Genomic DNA, 19,582 nt, shown 5'->3' with positions numbered 1-19,582 from the left:
CGGTAGAGTTGGACTTTGGTGGTGCCCATGGAGACTCTGCTACATGTTCTAACCATGACTTCAGAGACAGGGCGCATAAACAGTTCGGTTTAGCCACTCTTGCATGCACCTAGCAACACTTCAACACAAAAAATTAATGTAATTGACCATGTAAATATGGTCTCCTTATCCCGGGCAGTGTTTACATGGTTTTGTGTGCTTGGAAAGTCAAAGTCGAGTTCCCATCCTGGAAAGTGACGGCACCCTGCCCACATAATCGGACGTTTCAAACTGCTCATTCCTTCCAGTGTGTCTTATTGAAGCCCTTTTAATAATGGGCCTTTCTGCCACCATTAGTGTTAAAAGTCTTGTCTGGCTTCCTTTGAAGTCGAGCAGCTAAAGTGTTGTGGCATTTTTCTTGCTGCAAGCTAGACTTATTCCAATTAGCCCGAGCACTAATGTTTCAAAGCCTGGTTACAAAGCATCCATGTCGCCTAACGATCCAAATTTAGAGCAAACCGACAACTCGGCCTGCAAGTCTGCACTGTTGGCGGTTGAGTGTGTCAGTCATGAGTAAAGAAAATGGAAGGTGTAATTGCTGTTGTCATTTACAGTGCTGACGTGAGTGTGGTGGCATTGAATTCTTGTCAGTACACCAATAGTCTTTTTCAAACTGCTCATCGTGGCCATGGTTGTAGGCCATGGTTGCTGATTGGTCGAGCATTCATGCTGATTGGTTGAGTGTGCATGCTGATTGGTCGTCTCTGTGAGCCCACCCGGCCAGCAGCTGGCACTTCCTCTGGCTGCACACTTGAGCTTGTTTTCTTCTAGACTGAGAACCTTTTGACCTTTGACCTACCAGCTGACCTTTCAGGACTCAAAAATGCCTGACACGCCAGTGTTATGATGCAGTGTCGTGTGGTGGTTCATGACCAATCCTCTGTGGTTGTGTGATTTCTGCCACACTCTTTGTAAGAACTCACATTTTCATTAAAGATACAGAATACTGGAAAACTGGAATAAAAACAAATAATAAAAATTTAGCAAATACTATTTTTAAAGTCGATTTTTTTCTTGACAAGTAATCAGCTTTTTTAAGTGAAAAGCACACTTTTTGAAATAAACCTGCAGAATCAAAATTGTTTACAGTGGTGGGAACCGGAGATCCACTAAAAGCACTTAATGCATCCCAGAAGGTACTTAGACAAAATTCTGAACAAATTCCCTGACACCTAAGAGACTGTTTGGTGACAGTTTTGACAAAAGGTTTCTGACAACAGATTTCTGTTGTTAGAATTTAGAGCTCAGTCAGTGAATTATGCAGAAATTTCCCCTTTAACATACAGCTACACTCTTAAACAGAGTTTCAAGAAATGCAGCTTTCCTCAATGGAATCTACTGGTTTTCATGTGCTTCCAAGTTTAACACCGGACTCCTAAACAGGAGGTTCTGTCTGAGGGGAGGGCTCTGGGCTATGAAACACTGAGGAGGTTCTGTCTGAGGGGAGGAGCCAGCAGTCCTCCCAAACTCTTCCGGAGAGGTGTCCAGATGTCCTGTTGTCCTAAAATTTTTTAAATCTGAGGAGTGTTTTCAGAGTGAGAAAGCACTAATGTCACAGAACCTTTGATTTCAGACAGTGGTAACAAGCCCCCTCATTGTGAAATCAATGCTTGTGTGGTTGAGCCCCAGGGAAACAGCAGAAACATGTTAATTTAGCTTAGTTAGGAAATGAGCTTATATTGTACCATGCTTGTTACGGTTTGCTGCATATATATCATGGGGACGACAGTGTCTGTAAATGCCACAAAGACTGCAATACTGTAAAGATTTCCCAAAGCGTGAAAAGTTCTCACGGCTCAGGAAGATCGTGTTGCGTCCGAACTCCTGGGCAGATGGGCAACGGCAGCTGAGCTGGACGATGGCTCTGGGCCCTCCTCACTGTCTCTCTCACACTCCGTCTCCGGCCTGGTGTCCATTTACGAAAACTCGGAAGAAGAAAATATGAATTAAGCTGCTTTTCCATGCGCGCCGCAGTCATGCCAAGACACTTTAGATCAGGGGTGCCCACTGTTTTCAGCTTGCGAGCTACTTATAAGATGACCCAGTCAGAAAGATCTACCGGGGGTGGCGGCGAACGTAATTTGTTGAGCGGGGGGGGGGGGGGGGGGGGGGGTGGCGAACGTAATTTGTTGAGTGGATTGCAGATTGGCTGCCGTGAATGTCAATCAAAATACAACCGTCAGTGCAGATGTGCGATTCATCTACTACTATTTTATGTGACGCGATCTACGCACATTCCTTCGCGATCGACCGACAGTTCCTTCGCGATCGACCGGTCGATCGCGATCGACGTAATGAGCACCCCTGCTTTAGATGGTGAACCGGGATTGGGTGAAGGATCTCGTGCATAGCTTCTGGATGCCACTATATGCATCGACGCAAATGAGGTTTTGGAGAGATTAACGGCAAATGTTTTTTTTTTTTTTAGCCGTTTGCCATCATTTCATGTTTCTCTGTATGTCCACCTTGCATTTTGTAGCACAAATGCGCCAGGCATTCTGGGAGAACATGGTCCAGAGCTCTTATTGCAACAGGCTTTGAATTGGGCGTTTCAGAAAGTTAAAATCAATGTAAAAAAAAATTTGTGCAACATGATTGGAGGCAGTCGTTGTCACTGGCCAACCAATCAGAGAATTGCCATTGCGTTATACAAGCCGGCCAGTTGTGTGAAGTATGGGGGTCCTCAGCTTGGACAGATCATTTACATTTACAGCATTTAGCAGACACTCTTATCCAGAGCGACTTACAAAAGTGCTAAATCAGGAGGATCCAAAAACCATTTGACTTGCAGCTGAATATGTTTTTTTTTATTGTGTCATTGTGTAAAAGGATATTTTGTGACATTTGTGTGATATTTTTGTCTTTTCCATTCAGTTTTTTTGGTGCTTATTAAAAAAAATAAATAAAAATAAAGGTGGGTGTAAAAATAATAATACTTTTTTTTTTTTACATACTATTTTTATATAAAAACCAAAGACGCTTACAATACATAAGGAAGACAGAAACATATAATACAAAACAAACAATACAGTACAAAGACAATTATGGAGCAGGGAGATCATAGGAGAGAGAGCAGAGGTGAGTCTTAAGTTTAGATTTAAATGTGGAAAGAGAGGGAGACTGTTTGATCACAGTTGGAAGGGGGTTCCACAGTCGAGGAGCGAGTCTGGAAAAAAGCCTGATTACCAAAGCTACAAAGTTTGGATGATGGTACATTTAGAAGTCCAACAGTAGAAGATCTAAGAGATCTAGAATGTCTGTAGGGAAGTAGAAGGTCAGACGGATAAGGAGGAGCCATGTTGTTTAGAGCCTTATAGGTCAATAAGAGAATCTTGAATTGAATCCGGTATCTAACAGGGAGCCAGTGAAGATACTGGAGAACAGGTAATGTATAATGTGTAACAGGTGTAATGTGATCATGCATACGGGTGAAAGTGAGGAGACGAGCAGCAGAGTTGTGGACCATTTGAAGCCTATGAACAGAGGAAGAACTAATACCAGCCAATAGTGAATTGCAGTAGTCTAGCCTGCTTGAAATGAAAGCATGAATGAGGCGCTCAGCAGCAGACTGAGAGAGGCATCGCCGGATCTTTGCTATATTGCGCAGGTGGAAGAATGAAGTTTTTACGAGGAGGAACTCTTCCGTCTTGTGTGGGATCCAGGAGGAACTCTTCCATCTTGTGTGGGATCCAGGAGGAACTCTTCCGTCTTGTGTGGGATCCAGGAGGAACTCTTCCGTCTTGTGTGGGATCCAGGAGGAACTCTTCCGTCTTGTGTGGGATCCAGGAGGAACTCTTCCGTCTTGTGTGGGATCCAGGAGGAACTCTTCCGTCTTGTGTGGGATCCAGGAGGAACTCTTCCGTCTTGTGTGGGACCCAGGAGGAACTCTTCCGTCTCCTCTCCATCTGAGCAGAAGTGAAGTGTGATTCAGGTTTATTTGCTTCAGCTCACAGCGGTGGAACAGAATCATTTCAGTGGTGCGGGCGAAGCGCCTTAAGATGAGCTTGTTGAAAGGTTTCACGTCATGTGTGACCCAACACTTTAAAATTCAAATAAGATCCCGATAGTTCAAGATCACGACCTGCAGCCTCTGGAGGGCTTTAATCAAATGGTTTGCAGCAGAATTTGTCTCAGTGTTTCTCTGCTTTGTTGTTTGGCATGTGGCCCACTGCTAATGGCATGAGTGTCAAGAGCACTAGCTTCATGCCATGAGCTTTGATTTGCTGTTGCTCCTCGGTGGGGGCGGGGTTTGGTCGGATGGGGGTGGGGGGGGGGGGGGTTCGTGGGGTCTTGGTGAGGCTTTTCCCTAATGGAAATGTTCTAAGCTTGCACCATAATTCATCCCTAGAGGTATATTCCGAACAAGCTGGATCCTTCTGCTATTTAAAGTGTGTGTGTGTGTGTGTGTGTGTGTGTGTGTGTGTGTGTGTGTGTGTGTGTTTGACACAAAGCTCCCACTGCCCAGCCTGCCCCTCTCCGGAATAATAAAACGTGAGTGGACAGCATAGCGTGAAGAAATGTACGTCTCTGGGGGGAGGGGGGTGCTTTCCCTCATCAGACTTATTGGGGTGGAAGGAGTGATGGTGTCACCTCCCTCCGGGGCCTCGGCCCCAGAAGAGGGAGGGAGGGAGAGAGAGAGAGAAGGGAATGGAGGGGTGAAAAAAGATGATGTGACTCCTATGTAATGTATGAGACAAGCCCTTTTGAAGTGATCAGTTCAGGTCTCGTCCTGCTGTTGTAGCTGTCTGAAAGCCCAGAGCCTCATAAACGTGAGCTTTTTTTTACGGTCTGGCGTGGGTTTTTGGACAGAATGAACATTTTCGTGGATCCAGGCAGCTGGGAGTCACAAGGCCTTGACTTGAAAGCTAATTTACTGCCTAATGGTTGAAACTGGTCTGTGCAAAATACTGTTTCTCCCCCTTTTGCCTAATCAAAGTGAAGAAGAGTTCTGATGTTTTCTTAGTTGTAGTGTTTCTATCCGTAATGGCCCTTAGACGGGGCGTCAGCAGTCTGCATGTTTTGAATATTCCAATCTGCACCTGGTTGTCTCTTACCACACTTGGGATTTGCATCTGGGTCTCATACTAACAAGCTTAAGAGTTTAGGAAAGGCAAGAGTTCCCAAATCGTTTCAATTAACACCAAAAACCCTGATCTCGGTAATCCACCAGTGGCGGTCTACGCTGAGCACACCATCGTGTTCGTGTTTCTTCCTGTATTTGACATTTGGCAGTGTATTACAGGTCTGTAATAAAGTACACCCGGTATAAATAACTGGCTGTGCCAAAAACACAGTTATGGATATGGTATAAAAGTGAATATTTGTTTATGGATTTGGTTGATTGGATGGATTTGTGAGGAATGCCTTCTATAGATATAATGGATGCCCTGTCTTGTGGAGGAAGCATCTTCAATCATTGAATTTGTAAATCCATTTTTGTGCCCCGTTTTTTTTTTATTTTCAACGTTGTCAACATTTCACGTTGACCTTAGCTGTGCGGCGCTGATTGGCTGGGAGGAATCTCCCACCTCCTGCCTTCCCAGATTGCTTATTTCCTGGGTTTAGATGAAGCAGCTGATAGCCGTTCCTTTCTGGCTAGCCAGACGGTGGCCTCTGAGGCCTTATGAATACTGTCTAGCTAGTCAAAACGCTTCACTACCTTACAGAACACATCATTCATACCGATAAGGTCATCTATGGAAAAACAGTGGTGAACCAAGACATCTATTTATTCATTTATTATTTGTAACGTGTTTTCACGTGAGCCGAGGAGCCGCTAGGAGTGTGATTACACTTTTCTAAAGTGGCGACCTACAGTGGGAGAAACGCGCTTGGTTCCCCTGGTGTCGACGTGTCCAGGCGTGAGAACTTGTTCGTATACAATCGTGCGCATAGGTGCTTCTAATGAAATTGCCACCGTTGTCCTGTACAGTTCTGCCTTACGCCCCTCCCCTGCCCTCCTGCCCCTCTTCTCCCCCCTTTGCCTTCCTCTCCCAGAAGCCTTTGCTCCATAATCCTCTCTGCATAAGAATATAAGCCCTTCCTGTTTCCATAGTGCCCTCAAGGTGATTGCCCCCCCCACAAACACAAAGGCGATGGAGTGGATCTCAGCCACTGTCCTCCCCTCCCTCTTTGTCACATGACTCCCAAACAGCCAATCGATAAGGAGCTTTTAAGACCTTCTGGATCTTTTGTAGATCAACAGCTTCCCCGTGCACAGTTCCTCGATCGTCTCTTCTTGACTTTTGGGAAGAACTGGCCTCGGCTGCAAATGTTTGCTTCTGCCTCTAAAAAATAAAAAAATATCGCGGGGAGAGAGGGAGAGACACAGAGGGGAAAGAGAGAGAGAGGGAGATACACAGAGGGGAAAGAGAGAGAGAGAGAGAGGGAGATACACAGAGGGGAAAGAGAGAGAGAGGGAGATACACAGAGGGGAAAAAAGAGGGAGAGACACAGAGGGGGAAAAAAGAGGAAGAGACACAGAGGGGAAAGAGAGAGGGAGCCTGAGAATTTTATTTTGGCCAAATCCTGCCCCCTGCTTTCTCTGCGGCACATCCAAACCCCCCCAACCCACCCCTCCCCTCCCCATTCACACATTCAGGAAGCCGGCCTGGCTGCCAGAAGCCCTCTCTGTTTCCGGGAATCGGGCCCGCAGACCCGCTGTGGAGTGGGCCGGCCCTGACGCGAGAGCCATTGTTTCCCCGCGCGGGCCTTCATTGTGCAGGGGAAGGAACAGCAACAAAAACAAAAGCCACCCACGGAAGGAGCGGCGGGGAGGAGGGGCGTGGGGCGGCTGGGGCGGGGTAGGGGAAGAGGGCTAGGGGTGGGGGCAAGAAGTCTGAGCTATTTCTGTAGAGAGCGCTCCTCCAGTTCTCCGCAAGCACACACAGGAGCTGTAGCTAAGGACCAGCATTCCTGCAGTCTATTGATTAGATAGCTGGCTTCTCTGGCCGGTCAATATATTGTGTGGTAATCGGTATCGCGATACTGATGTCAGCGGTATCATATCGCCGAAAGATATAATACAATGTGTTCCGCTTAGGAGCGTGTTTGTTGTTGAGTGAAGCATTCTTCATTATCCCTGTCCTGCTTTGGGGCTGGGCTTATAAATTACGCCCCAATGCATCACTGTGGTTAGATTTTTCACACCTCGTTTTCCCTTTTATAAAATCTCTGGCATTAACAGTGATCTGTGGTGATCATATAGCAACCGATGCTAGCAGCGCAAAAGTGTCGCAGTCTAAGTATGTCCCGAAATAAGCCCTGTTCCTGTGGTGGTCAGGCCTCCTCACAGTCGCCTGAGCAGATGGACGCACACTGTTGTCATATGCTACATAGGAAGACGACACAAAGACCTAGCTGTGTGTCGAGTGCAGCGATACACGTAGCGCACATGCAAACCCATAAGTCACCATTCCGGCGTGGCGTTCACGAGGGCGGCATTGTTCACACTCGTGACTTTAAAACCACACTCGCCATTCAAGCCACTCACGAATGTTTTTGTGACCATTTTTGTGAGTGCATTTCCTGGGTCTTAAGGTATGGTATGCAGTGCTCAAACATGTTTGCACCGCATGTGACTGATTAATCCCAAGGTCTGACAACAGGGAGAGCAGGATGAATAGGTAGGTGATTAAAAGGTCTGAGTGTCGGAGCTCGCATCACTTATGCCAGGTCAGTACACACACCGTCTGGAAACCCTAACAAAGCCTCGTGAACTTGCTCGCCCGGTTCAGCAGTGTTACGTGTGGTGGCCTTGGCATAAGGGCGGGAGACAGGGACAGGAAATGCTCTCTGCCTCAGCCATCACCTTCGTGTCCCGCCCCAGACAGTGATGTCATTTTCCCATGATGCATGCTGCTGGTTGTCTCGCTGTGCTAACAAACTTTCTTTCTGTCTTGCAGGTTTCCCAAAAAACCAGCGAGGTGAGTCCCGGCCGGATTCTTCCCAGCGTTCCCTGGCCTCTCGCGCACAGAGTAGCGCCCACTTGGGGCCACGCCCGCTGGGGCCCGCTCCGTAGACGGAGCAGGTTGAGTCACAGCACGGCTAGACACAACACTGATGTAGAGATACGGCAGACACAGCTGCTCAGGATTATAATGTGACGCGCTAATTCCTCAGTTCTTCATGACTTCCCAAGAGCTCTGCAGCGCTGGACTGAAACTAATGATTCTGAAATTGTTTCTCCACTGATATAGAGGTTATTCAGCTGCAGCTGAGATGAAATGCTTGTGTGTTAATGGGTGTGTGTGCACATATAGAACCGGAGGTATTATCAACAAGGACCACCCCCCAGACAAGAAACCTAAGAGTGACAAGGTGTCGACGCCCCTGTCCCACGAGTTTGACCCCACAGGTAAGAGTCCGGGAGCCCAGGGTGGCCCGTCACATGACCCAGACATGCGCTCCGCTCTATTCCCCAAGGCCGGGAGGGCAAACGGACGAGGGAGGCTTACGATACCCAGACTGCCTCTCCTCCCCCTCGTGCTGATCATACCTGTATGACCTGTTTGTTTCTGAACTGATTTTTTACTTTTCTGAGCATGGATCGAGCGTTCACACTGGTCATTACTGTTGTTGGGACTCTAGTGCAGCAGGGATGTGCTCGTCTCACGAGGTCTCAGTGCTGTGAGACACGACTGCAGGAGAACGAGATCACTGCTGGTTTCTTTACTCTTGCTTGGGTTGTGAAATAAACATAGTCATGTTAGCAAAGAGATTAAAGGAAATTGCATGCTTAAGTGGTCTGAGGAAAGACTAAAAAATTAAGACGATTAGGGCGTTATGTTCTGAACTTGGTGGTTAATGCATTTTGGAGAGTTTATTTAGTATTGCAACACATATTATCTTGTCACTGAATTGCTTCATAATCTCCCAGTTGATTTCAGTTAAAATTTAATGTAGATTAAGTACAAATGAATGAGCACTATGGGTTAATGGCCAGGGTCTCTTTCAGCATGCAGTTTGCAGGCAGGTGGCTTTATTGACGCTGGTAGCTTGATGACTGATGCCCAGGAATCTGGTTAGGGGATTATTCGACAAGCCTGTCTCCGTGTTGCCATGGCGTTGTCTCCGCCTCCTCATAACTGTGCCGTAATTTCGGGATGTCTTGTCGGAAGCCAGCCACCGAAATAGCAACACGCATAGCAAACGTAGCTAGAACTGAAGGGGCGGAACCACCAGTGACAACTCGGGGTGTCATCACTGCTCTGACGCCGGTATGTTTTGTGTGTACGTAGTAAGTATGTTGAAAGCGTACTGCTCATGGAGAGCCCAGAACTCTGTAGCACGAGTATGTGAAGCTTGGGATTGGTTCATTCGTTTTCATGCTTTTACTCTTGACTTTATAGAGCATCACTTTAACCAGCATTGCTCCTCATCTCAAACGCAATCTCCTTTAAATCCCAACATCTAGGAACCACCATGTTCTCTTTTAGTATATCCATTCATTCTGTTCACATTTTTATTTTCTCCACCTGTGTGTGTGTGTGTGTGTGTGTGTGTGTGTGTGTGTGTGTGTGTGTGTGTGTGTGTGTGTGTGTGTGTGTGTGTGTGTGTGTGTGTGTGTGTCCCATGTGTGACCTGTTGCCAGAACTCCCTGTGCAGAGTGTAGTGGCAGAGAGAAGGCCCGAGTCGTGTGGTAAGACTTCACCGAAGGCTGGTGCCATAGGGGGGTGTGATCGTATGTGTGTGTGTGTGTGTGTGGTGTTTCCTTTCAATTTGCCTGTCAGCCTTCCCACACTGCGCCCCCCCCCCCCCCCCCCCCCCCAAACAAGGACATAACGTTTGGAAGCTAATGGGCCAGGTCAGCCTGAAGACATTACAGAATCCCAACTGATCTACTTCCTTCTTCGTAACTGGTCAAAGTGGTGCAAGTGGTCAGAGGTCAGTCATGAGTACCAGCTGGAAGTCCCCCGTGTTGACCAGCCTCCTCACGGATCTGCATCATACGACCGTGCTGGTGTAATCCTTCTAGATTAGACGGAAACCATACTAACACCTCTGTGAGGCTTTTGGGAAGAAACCCGCATTAGAATTATGCAAGACCAATTAGACAGAAACCGTACTGCCTTGGCATTGAATCCTTCTGACTAGTGCTGGGCGGTATGACCAAAATTCTGTATCACGGTATTTTTCAAAATTATATCGGTTTCATGGTTTCAGGCATGACGGAGATTTTTTTTTTTAAACGAACGTGTTGTGCCAAATTCCAACTCCCCTCGTTTGCACACGCATAAAGACGCTACAGATGATATTCGGGAGTTACAGGGACTATAACTTAGTTCATTGAGCACTCTAGTTTTGTCCTAACTAGATATTTAGACTGTAATCCTGTGAAGTCGTGGTCAGAGGTGTACTTCGGTATAGCCAGTGTGTTTTTTATTTAAAATAATTAACACCCTTGAGCCAGTGTGGCTTTGGACATAGATTATACCGTTTTCTGTGATGGATAATTAAAGGCTACCTCTTATTTATGCATAGAAACATAAATGTTTCTATAAATCTTCTGTAGCATATTTATGCGGATAAACAGGGGATTCGGAATTCGGCACAACACCGGCTGAAAGTCAAAACTGTTGCATGTTAAATGCTACAGGCACCGTTCAGAAACTGATCAGTTCGGTTAAATGTATTCGGTTCAGTAGATATATGCGGCTTTTAGCCTGGTGTGGCTTATACAACATTTTCCATAAAAAAAAAAAAAAAAACTTTGTAGGTGCGGCTTATATTGAGGTGCGCTGTATAGTCGAGAAAATCCGGTACTTCCTGACAACAGACACGGCTCCTTTCTTTGTCTTTGGCAAAAGTTCCTTTGGGGCATCATCTTTTACTTCAATGTTTGGTAGAATTTGTGGTTCAGAACGTCCCTCGTTTTCTGTGCTTAGCGGCGCAGCAATAAAAAGCGTCCCGTGAGAAACGATTAACGACCATGCTGCATTACAGACACGTGAAGGTTATTTAAACTGGTGTGGCCAGTTTATGAAAAATTCTTATGATAACAAAAATAAACACCGGTTTTCGATGCGAACCGGTATACTGCCCAGTATACTACTTCAGACTTACATTAGCACGAGGTAGCACTTTATCCCCCTCACTTATTGATTTCCTGAGCGTGGGACGTCTCTCTGCACTTTGGGAATGAGAATGGATTTAAGTAAGAATAGACAGCAGCTACAGCCTGAATGCTGGATCTCGCCCGGAGCTGGCACTAGTGGCTAACTGCTAGGCGCTAGTTGTCAGTGGCAGTGTTCTGAAATTAGCTGACTTATTCATACCAGAGTCCTGTCCTCCTGTGGGTCCCGGTGACCAGGTGTGTCCTCTCCTGTGACTCCTCTCGTTCTGACAGGGTCTGACGGTTTTGACAGGTTTATTTTACATTTATGCTGCTAGTGAACACATAATTACCTTTTCTGCAAGCAGTTATGAATGCTACCCAACCTGATGTATGCATTTACAACACCTACACATGCCTTTTCATGAAAGATGCCAATGGAAGTGTACAGTTTTGCAGCAAACAAGTTACCATCATTCACGTGAATCTCAGTACCGAAACCTTCCCAAGAAAGATGGCCCATTGCCATAGCGATATCGTAGAGGGACCTACGAAACCGACGGCTCGGATTAACATGCGTAGCTCCACAAGTCTCTTGTGCACATGTTTGGATCTGTGGTCACAGGGCAAAGACGTCCTTTAAATCAGCTCCTATTGTGCAGTGATATTGCATGAGCTTGTGTGTATTATGAAATGTTGCAGTGTGTTAAGTGTTGACGAGACGTGCTCAGGGCCACCTTGTTCACTGCTACGTTCGTAAAGCTCTACCTACTCCACTGGAGCACAATGGGCTAGCTGTGTGTGTGTGGGGAGGTGTGTGTGTGTGTGTGGGGGGGGGGTGTGTGTGGCAGGCCTGGGGTGCGTTCTGTAATGGGAAGGCTGTGGGCTGGTGCTCAGGTGCTTGTGGGGAGACACTTCTGACCTCATTTTCTCCACCAATCTCCATACTGTCGACTAAGATGGTGACTTTACCTGACACCTTAACAGCCACACTCCACTAATATGCTCTGTCTCTCCCTCCCTCCCTCCATCCCTCTCTCCCTCCCTCCCTACCCAGGGCTCGTTCAGCGGTGTGTTATCATCCAGAAAGATGAGAATGGCTTTGGGCTGACGGTGAGCGGAGATAACCCTGTATTTGTACAGCTCGTCAAAGAAGGTAACAGCCAGATCCTACTGGCAGTTTCTCAGTAGTGTGTACTGTGGACACACACACACACACACACACACACACACACACACACACACACACACACACTTCACCTGATGTGTGAAAACACCCTGCTGTTATCCATCTGATCATTTCTTTTAGATTTTTGTGTTTTCTTTTCCAGTAATCTGGATACTGCTGCACCAAATGTCTCACTCCTCTCTCTCTCCTGCATGTCTCACTCTTTCTCTCTCTCTCTCCTGTATGTATCATTCCTTCTCTCTCTCTCCTGCATGTCTCTCTCTCTCTCTCTCTCTCTCTCTCTCTCTCTCTCCTGTATGTCTGTCTCTCTCTCCTGCATGTCTCACTCTTTCTCTCTCTCTCTCTCTCTCTCTCTCTCCTGTATGTCTCACTCTCTCTCTCTCCTGTATGTCTGTCTCTCTCTCCTGCATGTCTCACTCTTTCTCTCTCTCTCTCTCCTGTATGTCTCTCTCTCTCCTGTATGTCTCACTCCTTCTCTCCGTCCTGTACTGACAGATGGAGCCGCCATGAGAGCAGGTGTTCAGACTGGCGATAGAATAATTAAGGTAAGACTTTCTGCTTATGAGTGGGGACTGGACCGCGTGGGGACTGGACCGCGTGGGGACTGGACCGCGTGGGGACTGGACCGTGTGGGGACTGGACCGCGTGGGGACTGGACCGCATAGTGTAATAGGCAGCCCTGTTGCATAACATTGAGCTACCGAGACTTGGACCCAGTTCTGTGTGCACAGACATGCAGGGCTCCACGAGTGACTGTCTGCTGTAAGTGTGTGTGAGACAAGCCCAGAGTGCAGGCAAACCAAGCAAGATATCTGCTGTGTTTGGAGGGGGTCACCAGTGCTCCCCCTTCTGGCCAACTGTAGAATGCCACGTTTAGTAAATTGCCAGTGTTGAACTACTGATTTCTACACAATGAGTCATGATATTCTGTGAGATGTACTAAGAACACAGCCGACCCATTGGTGTGGCCTGTATGAATTTTTTTTTTCTAAAATAATTTAAACTCTTGTGAGAATTGTGTAAATACAGTGATCCAACAGGGACTGATCTGAGACTAGTCATGGTTCTTCAGAGACCTGATCCAACAGGGACTGATCTGAGACTAGTCATGGTTCTTCAGAGACCTGATCCAACAGGGACTGATCTGAGACTAGTCATGGTTCTTCAGAGACCTGATCCAACAGGGACTGATCTGAGACTAGTCATGGTTCTTCAGACCTCATTTGCACACTGACCTCTGGTGTCACTCAGGCTGACGTTGTGACATCGGTGGAGACATGATGCTCAGTGCAGCTCTCATGAACTGTAGTGTGTGTGTCTTTTCACCCGTTTGCCTTGGCTTGCTTAGACCTCTCTTGGCACTCGGGCCAAAACGAGCCACCTTTTTAAATGTCTCGTTTTACATTTGCCCTCTACAGGTCAATGGAACATTAGTAACGCACTCGAATCATGTAGAAGTTGTGGAGCTCATAAAATGTAAGTACCCTGTCACCACAGCAACCACGTACTGCTGGACCATGGAGAAACGATCACCTCTCCTCACGTCTGACCTTAAGTGTCGGAGGGTTTTTAATGCTGCGTGAGCTGCAGTGTCTGAACGGTGGTCTGCTCAGCTGAGTTGTGTGGTGGTGTGTCTCTGCTCGGTTGCAGCGGGCTCCTACGTAGCCCTGACGGTGTTGGGGAGACCCCCGGGCCTGGCCCACATCCCCCTGTCGGAGGGCGAGGGCGGCCCCCTCTCCACCCTTAGCTCCCCGCACTCGCCTGGCCCCCCGGCCTCCGACTGCTCCACCCCCTCCTCCAGCAGGCCCTCGGACCGCGTCACCTCCCCTCCGCCTGTATGGGTGAGGACGCTCTTTCTTTACCTCCACCCATCTCTCTCTCTCTCCCATGTACCTCCCAAATCTGTCTGTACCTCCCACTTCTGAACATATCCTGCCCGTATTGTCTGTGGAGCGGCGGTCAGTGGCTGATCGGGCTTCTCTTGCTTGGTTCGGTGTGTCTGTACCTCCCAGGAGGAGAAGAACCCAGCCAGCAGTCCCAAGGTCGACATCCTTCAGACCATGCTGACCAAGGCGCAGCAGGATTTGCAGGTCGGTGTTGATCCGCTGCAGCGGACCCAGAACCTGACGCACGGTTTGGTTTGGACAGAGCAGATGGCCCGTGTGCTTACGGAGAGAAAGCACCGGTGCAAACACAGAACTATTTTTGCCATTTGAGACACCTTGCAGTTTGTTTATGTCTGTGTTGCTTGTGAACACACACACACACACACACACACACACAGATTCTCACATCCCCGTCGTGTGTGTGGATGTCAGGCTATGAAGGAGGAGTACAGCAGGAACCCCACCACCAAACTACTGAAGGACATCCAGGAAGCCCAGAGGAACCTTCTCCTGCTCCAGAGTCCACTCTGCAAGGCCCTCGGGTCTGCACAGGTAGGTTTACACACACACACACACACACACACACACACTGGTTTACCTGAGCTGACCGTTATTCTGGTCAGTTTTACAGTCCCGCAGTACTATAGAGAGTGTGTGTGTGTGGTGTTCCTGCAGGATGGCTCCCTCTCTCCAAGGCTATTAGAAGGAGAGGTGGAGTATGGCGGTGGATTAGGTGACATGGACGCCCTTTTGACGTGGCAGCCTGACTCTAGCACAGACTCACCCTGGAGCAACAACGCCCTCACACCGGTGAGCAGCTGCCGCTAACACGACTCCCGCTAACACGGCGCCCGCTAACCCAGGGGCGGCTAACCCGGCCCGCTAACCCAGCGCCCGCTAACACAGCATTGCTACGCCCCCAGGTCACCACAAGTCCTGTCCCAGATAGCCCGTACCAAAGAGAGACCCTGTGTCACAGCCCAAAGACCACGCCACGGGACAGCCTCAACTCCTGCCCCTCCCCCGACGCCGACGACCCCGCCGACCTGGTGAGCGCGTGCCTTTGCTTCGGCCTCACCTGTCGAATTTGTAGTTCTGTGCTGCCGCTAACCCATGGGCCTGCTGCTTCAGCAGGACTCCAACTCCCAGTCCAGTGTGGGGAGCCCCTCCTCCCGCCTGCCGCCACACATCATTGGTGCTGAGGACGACGACTTTGACACGGAGCAGGAGCAGGTGAGGGTTCGGTTATATCCGCACAGCACTTCTGACACGTTTGACAAACCTCGTCTGTGGGTACGTCCTCTGTCTTGCCTGTTGGAGATGTCCTCAGTCCTATGCGATGACCGATACTGTGTCCTCTCTCCCTCCCCACCCTTCTGACGTCCCCTCACACCACCTCTCTCCATCTTCTCCTTCTTCCTCCGTCCCTCACACACCCTCGTCTGTAGATGAATGGTCAGTGTAGCTGTTTTCAGAGCGTGGAACTGTTGAAGTCCCGGCCTGCTCACCTCGCTGCCTTCCTACACCACGTCCTCTCGCAGTTCCAGTTCGACCCTGCGCCTCTGGTACGACCCCCCGCGCCCCCCCACCGGATTTAAACGCCCCTCGCCCTGAGAACGGGCCATTTTGGATTCATAATATGATATTGGCCAGATTTGTGTGATCCTACCAAATGTACCTGATGAAATGTGTAGCTCCAAGTTAACGAATCCCAGATGCTGGAAGCCTCTGAAGGATTTCCCAAGCGTCCGCTTCAAAAATGAATCAAGAAATTAAAATTATAATTAAAAAAATGTATAATACTTAAAAAAAATTGTAATCCTTTACTAACCCTAGTGTTAAAAACAAAACTTTAGTTATTTCTATCAGAAACAAGATACCTGCATAGCCTTATGGCATTTCTGAGTAGAAAAAAAAACGTTGTGTGTGTGTGTGTCCTGCAGCTGTGTTACCTCTACGTCGAGCTCTACAAACACAGCAGCCCCAAAGACACCAGGCGCATTTTTTTTCACACGATCTTCTTGGACCGAACGGCGGTGAGCACACGTGCGCGCACACACTCACGCTCATCAGGTTCATCCACAGCTACGCGCACGTCTACACACACACACACACACACACACACACACATACATACACACACCTCTGTGGGACGGCCATGTGGCTCAGATCACCTCGTTTTGTTTCCGTACAGCATTTGAAGGTAGCAGTGCCAGACGCCATCTCAGCTGATCTGGGTGAGCTTGATCGTGTGTGTGTGTGTGTGTGTGTGTGTGTGTGTGTGAGTGAGTCATAACTGCATCACTCTCGATAAGAGTTTTTTTACGATGTGAGTCAGCGTGTGACTGGGTGTGACTGGGAAAGTTCCAGTTGTCTTAAACACAGACTCCTCTGTCTTATCTCTGCGTGATAGAAAGATGGAATTATTAGTCAAACATAACGAGCATGAACCTTAGTCTGTCTTAATCTGTATTCTTCTCCTTGTATTATGAATCATCATAGTGCGTGTGTGTGCGTGTGTGCAGATCGGAGAAGACTTGACCTCATCCCAGAGGAAATTCAAAGACAGTATGTGCAGCAGCTACAGGAATCATTGCTTCCTGACATCCAGAAACACCTAGAAGACTTCAGGTTGGTCACACACACACACACACACACACACATACATTCACTTACTTCAGCTTGTGGGATGCTCTATTTCTCCAAAATTGTATACATGCTTGCATGTATGAGTGTGTAAGCTGGTAAGTACACCTTATAAGTAAAGAGAGAGAGTGTGTGTGTGTGTGTGTGTGTGTGTGTGTGTGTGTGTGTGTGTGTGTGTGTGTGTGTGCGCGCGCGCACCTGCACATGCGTGTGTGTCTCCAGACAGAAGCGCAGCATGGGTCTGACCCTGGCCGAGGGCGAGCTGACCCGTCTGGACTCGGAGAGGCTGCGTGACCGCGTGGCCCTGGAGAGAGAGCGCTCGTGTGCCGAACACATCATGGGCAAACTGGAAGACATGCTGTGAGTGGCCACCCACACACACACACACACCTCTACATGTGCCTGCATGCTCGTTCTTGGCTCAGGGATTCTAAAGTTACGCCCTCGCGCTGGTTTGTAGTGGACTAGGCTGTCATTCATTCAGTAGAGAATTCTTTACATTATGTGCTGTTCACGAACCCCCCCCCCCCCCCCCCGATGACCTTCCCGAGGTCACAGTGCTCTTGCATTCTTGAGGGGGTGGGGTAGCTCCTCTAGTCCAGGGCCACAGCCTGGTGAATGTGGCCAGATTTTATGCCGTTGCCGTATGGGGGGGGCTGTTGAGACCACTTGTCCAGAGGTCGCTGCGTTGACATGGCATGAGGGTGAAGGGATGGGACCCCCCCGCATAGCTAGCTGAAGGACAAGCACAGTGACACACACCATGCAGTCATGCCACCGTAGAAGACTCGTGTGTGTGTGTGTGTGTGTGTGTGTGTGTGTGTACTAGGCTTGTCACGATACTAAGAATTACAACTTCGATACGATACTTTAAAAAATATTGAAATTCGATACCATTTTCGATACCAAAGTCAGATACGGTGCTAATTTCTGTTTTAAAGCCTTTTTATTTTTTTTTATAAACAAACAAATGAATGTTGCTTTGTGTTTGAAAATGCTTGAAATTGTAACTTCATTTCACAACAAATATCTGTCTGACTGAACAGTTATTTTGTGTTAAATACCAGCATCTTGTAATTCCAGGATGAAACATGAGAGAACGTGAAGACGTTACGATTGGGCGTTTTGAAAATAAACAACCATTAAATAATGTGATAAAAAAGCGAACGTCAGAAAGACGTTAAAATCAAGTCTGTATCACGTCGGTCAGTCCAGACCCATTTTTGCATGTCTGGTGGACGTTCAAAACTGGTTCAAAATCTGACAGTGTGACTAGGACCTTAACCTTTTAACTTAACATGAACGTCTATGACGAGTTTTCTATCTGAACGTCTGACTAGGACCTTTATTGGATGTCAGGACGTGCAAAAACTGCAACTGAACGGCAGTAATAGACGTTTAAAAAAGACGTCGCTAAAACTTTCATTCTGGCTTTTCAGTGGACGTCTTTTGAACGTCTGACAAAGTGTCTTTGCTCGTGCTGGGAAATATTGAAATGGACCTTGAAAGTGACATACAAGTGTTTGAATTCCACAAGGTGTATGAACCCTGCAAACATGACTTTGTTCATCGCGCTGAAGCGCGGCGCACGCGAGGTCGTGCACCTCTCGAATTTTGTAACTTCGCGCGCACCGCGCCTCAGCGCAATGAACAAAGTCATGTTTGCAGGGTTCAATTCAAGCGCTTGTACCAATATTTTCCAGCACGTTAAACTTAATTAAGTTAAATATTTATACATATACTCTAAATGATTCGAAATATTGCGCTTTTAATCACATTATTTAATGGTTGTTTATTTTCAAAACGCCCAATCTTAACGTCTTCACGTTCTCTCGTGTTTCGTCCTGGAATTACAAGAGTTAACGTAATAATGTAACGTGCATTTTTCTTAACGTCTTCACGTTCTCTCATGTTTCATCCTGGAATTATAAGAGGCTCGTATTTGTTAATGTAATACAAGAAAAATGTCCAGTCAGACAGATATTTGTTGTGAAACGAAGTAGTTACAATTTCAACATTTTCAAGTACTTTAGCCTAAATTGCATCACTTTTCAAACCTGAAACACAAAGCAGCATTAAAATTCGTCAGGTAAGTGTTCATTCCCCTGTTTTGAGGGGTGTTTCTTTTATACTACCACATATAGTTTCGGACAACACTGCAAAGCGGAAAGTATAAAGCCTCCACCGCTCGCGGAGGTTCGCGCGAGGTGCGCGCGGAGTCGAGCGCTATGGTCACTCAACCAGGCTTTAGCGCCCTTCGTTGAAATGTTCCAAAAGCACCGCTTGCAAACGGGCTTGTTCATGTCCTTCGGTTTTCCATCTGTATCTGCTTCGGATCCAACAGCACTGCGTTTGCTTTAGCTGCCATATTAACATTACAAACTGTCCTGTGCATTACGGCAGCTTGGGTGGGTCAAACGAAAGCGCATTTTATGTAAAAAGAATCGATACTTAAGGGAAACGAGTATTGTACCGTTTCAGAATGTTCAGTATCGATACGTATCGATATATCGATTTTTTTTGACAACACTAGTGTGTACTACTCCTCCTCAGACACCCACACAAAGTCTAGACCTCCATATATATGTACCTTACAGAAAGGAGAAGTTAAACTTGTGTGTGTGTGTGTGTGTGTGTGTGTGTGTGTGTGTGTGTGTGTGTGTGTGTGTTTGTGTTTCACAGGGTGCCGTCGTCGACCACAGAGGAGGAGAAGTGGTGAGGGGAATTCACTTCGCTTTTTGTGTTACATCCGTACCAAAATACCAGCGA

General features: G+C 47.6%; 1 protein-coding gene across 4 annotated transcripts in view; it reads left to right on the top strand.

Moving 5' to 3' along the window:
- Positions 1-19,582, top strand: part of arhgef12b (Rho guanine nucleotide exchange factor (GEF) 12b) — a 49,463-nt gene that overhangs the window by 16,505 nt on the left and 13,376 nt on the right. Inside the window, exons 2-19 of one of the 4 annotated variants that reach the window (XM_077011071.1) lie at positions 7,944-7,964; positions 8,301-8,395; positions 9,632-9,679; positions 12,150-12,248; positions 12,777-12,826; positions 13,700-13,757; positions 13,932-14,122; positions 14,294-14,371; positions 14,600-14,719; positions 14,843-14,977; positions 15,091-15,216; positions 15,299-15,400; positions 15,616-15,732; positions 16,111-16,203; positions 16,362-16,404; positions 16,693-16,798; positions 17,036-17,173; positions 19,496-19,528. In XM_077011071.1, coding sequence (XP_076867186.1) covers positions 7,944-7,964; positions 8,301-8,395; positions 9,632-9,679; positions 12,150-12,248; positions 12,777-12,826; positions 13,700-13,757; positions 13,932-14,122; positions 14,294-14,371; positions 14,600-14,719; positions 14,843-14,977; positions 15,091-15,216; positions 15,299-15,400; positions 15,616-15,732; positions 16,111-16,203; positions 16,362-16,404; positions 16,693-16,798; positions 17,036-17,173; positions 19,496-19,528 — 1,653 coding nt within the window. The remainder of the gene's footprint in view (positions 1-7,943; positions 7,965-8,300; positions 8,396-9,631; positions 9,680-12,149; positions 12,249-12,776; positions 12,827-13,699; positions 13,758-13,931; positions 14,123-14,293; positions 14,372-14,599; positions 14,720-14,842; positions 14,978-15,090; positions 15,217-15,298; positions 15,401-15,615; positions 15,733-16,110; positions 16,204-16,361; positions 16,405-16,692; positions 16,799-17,035; positions 17,174-19,495; positions 19,529-19,582) is intronic. The other 3 variants (XM_077011072.1, XM_077011073.1, XM_077011075.1) reach the window with 3 other exon arrangements.

The sequence above is a fragment of the Brachyhypopomus gauderio genome, chromosome 7 (assembly GCF_052324685.1).
Source record: "Brachyhypopomus gauderio isolate BG-103 chromosome 7, BGAUD_0.2, whole genome shotgun sequence".
NCBI lineage: Eukaryota > Metazoa > Chordata > Actinopteri > Gymnotiformes > Hypopomidae > Brachyhypopomus > Brachyhypopomus gauderio.
This window is presented reverse-complemented; position numbering and strand designations above follow the sequence as displayed.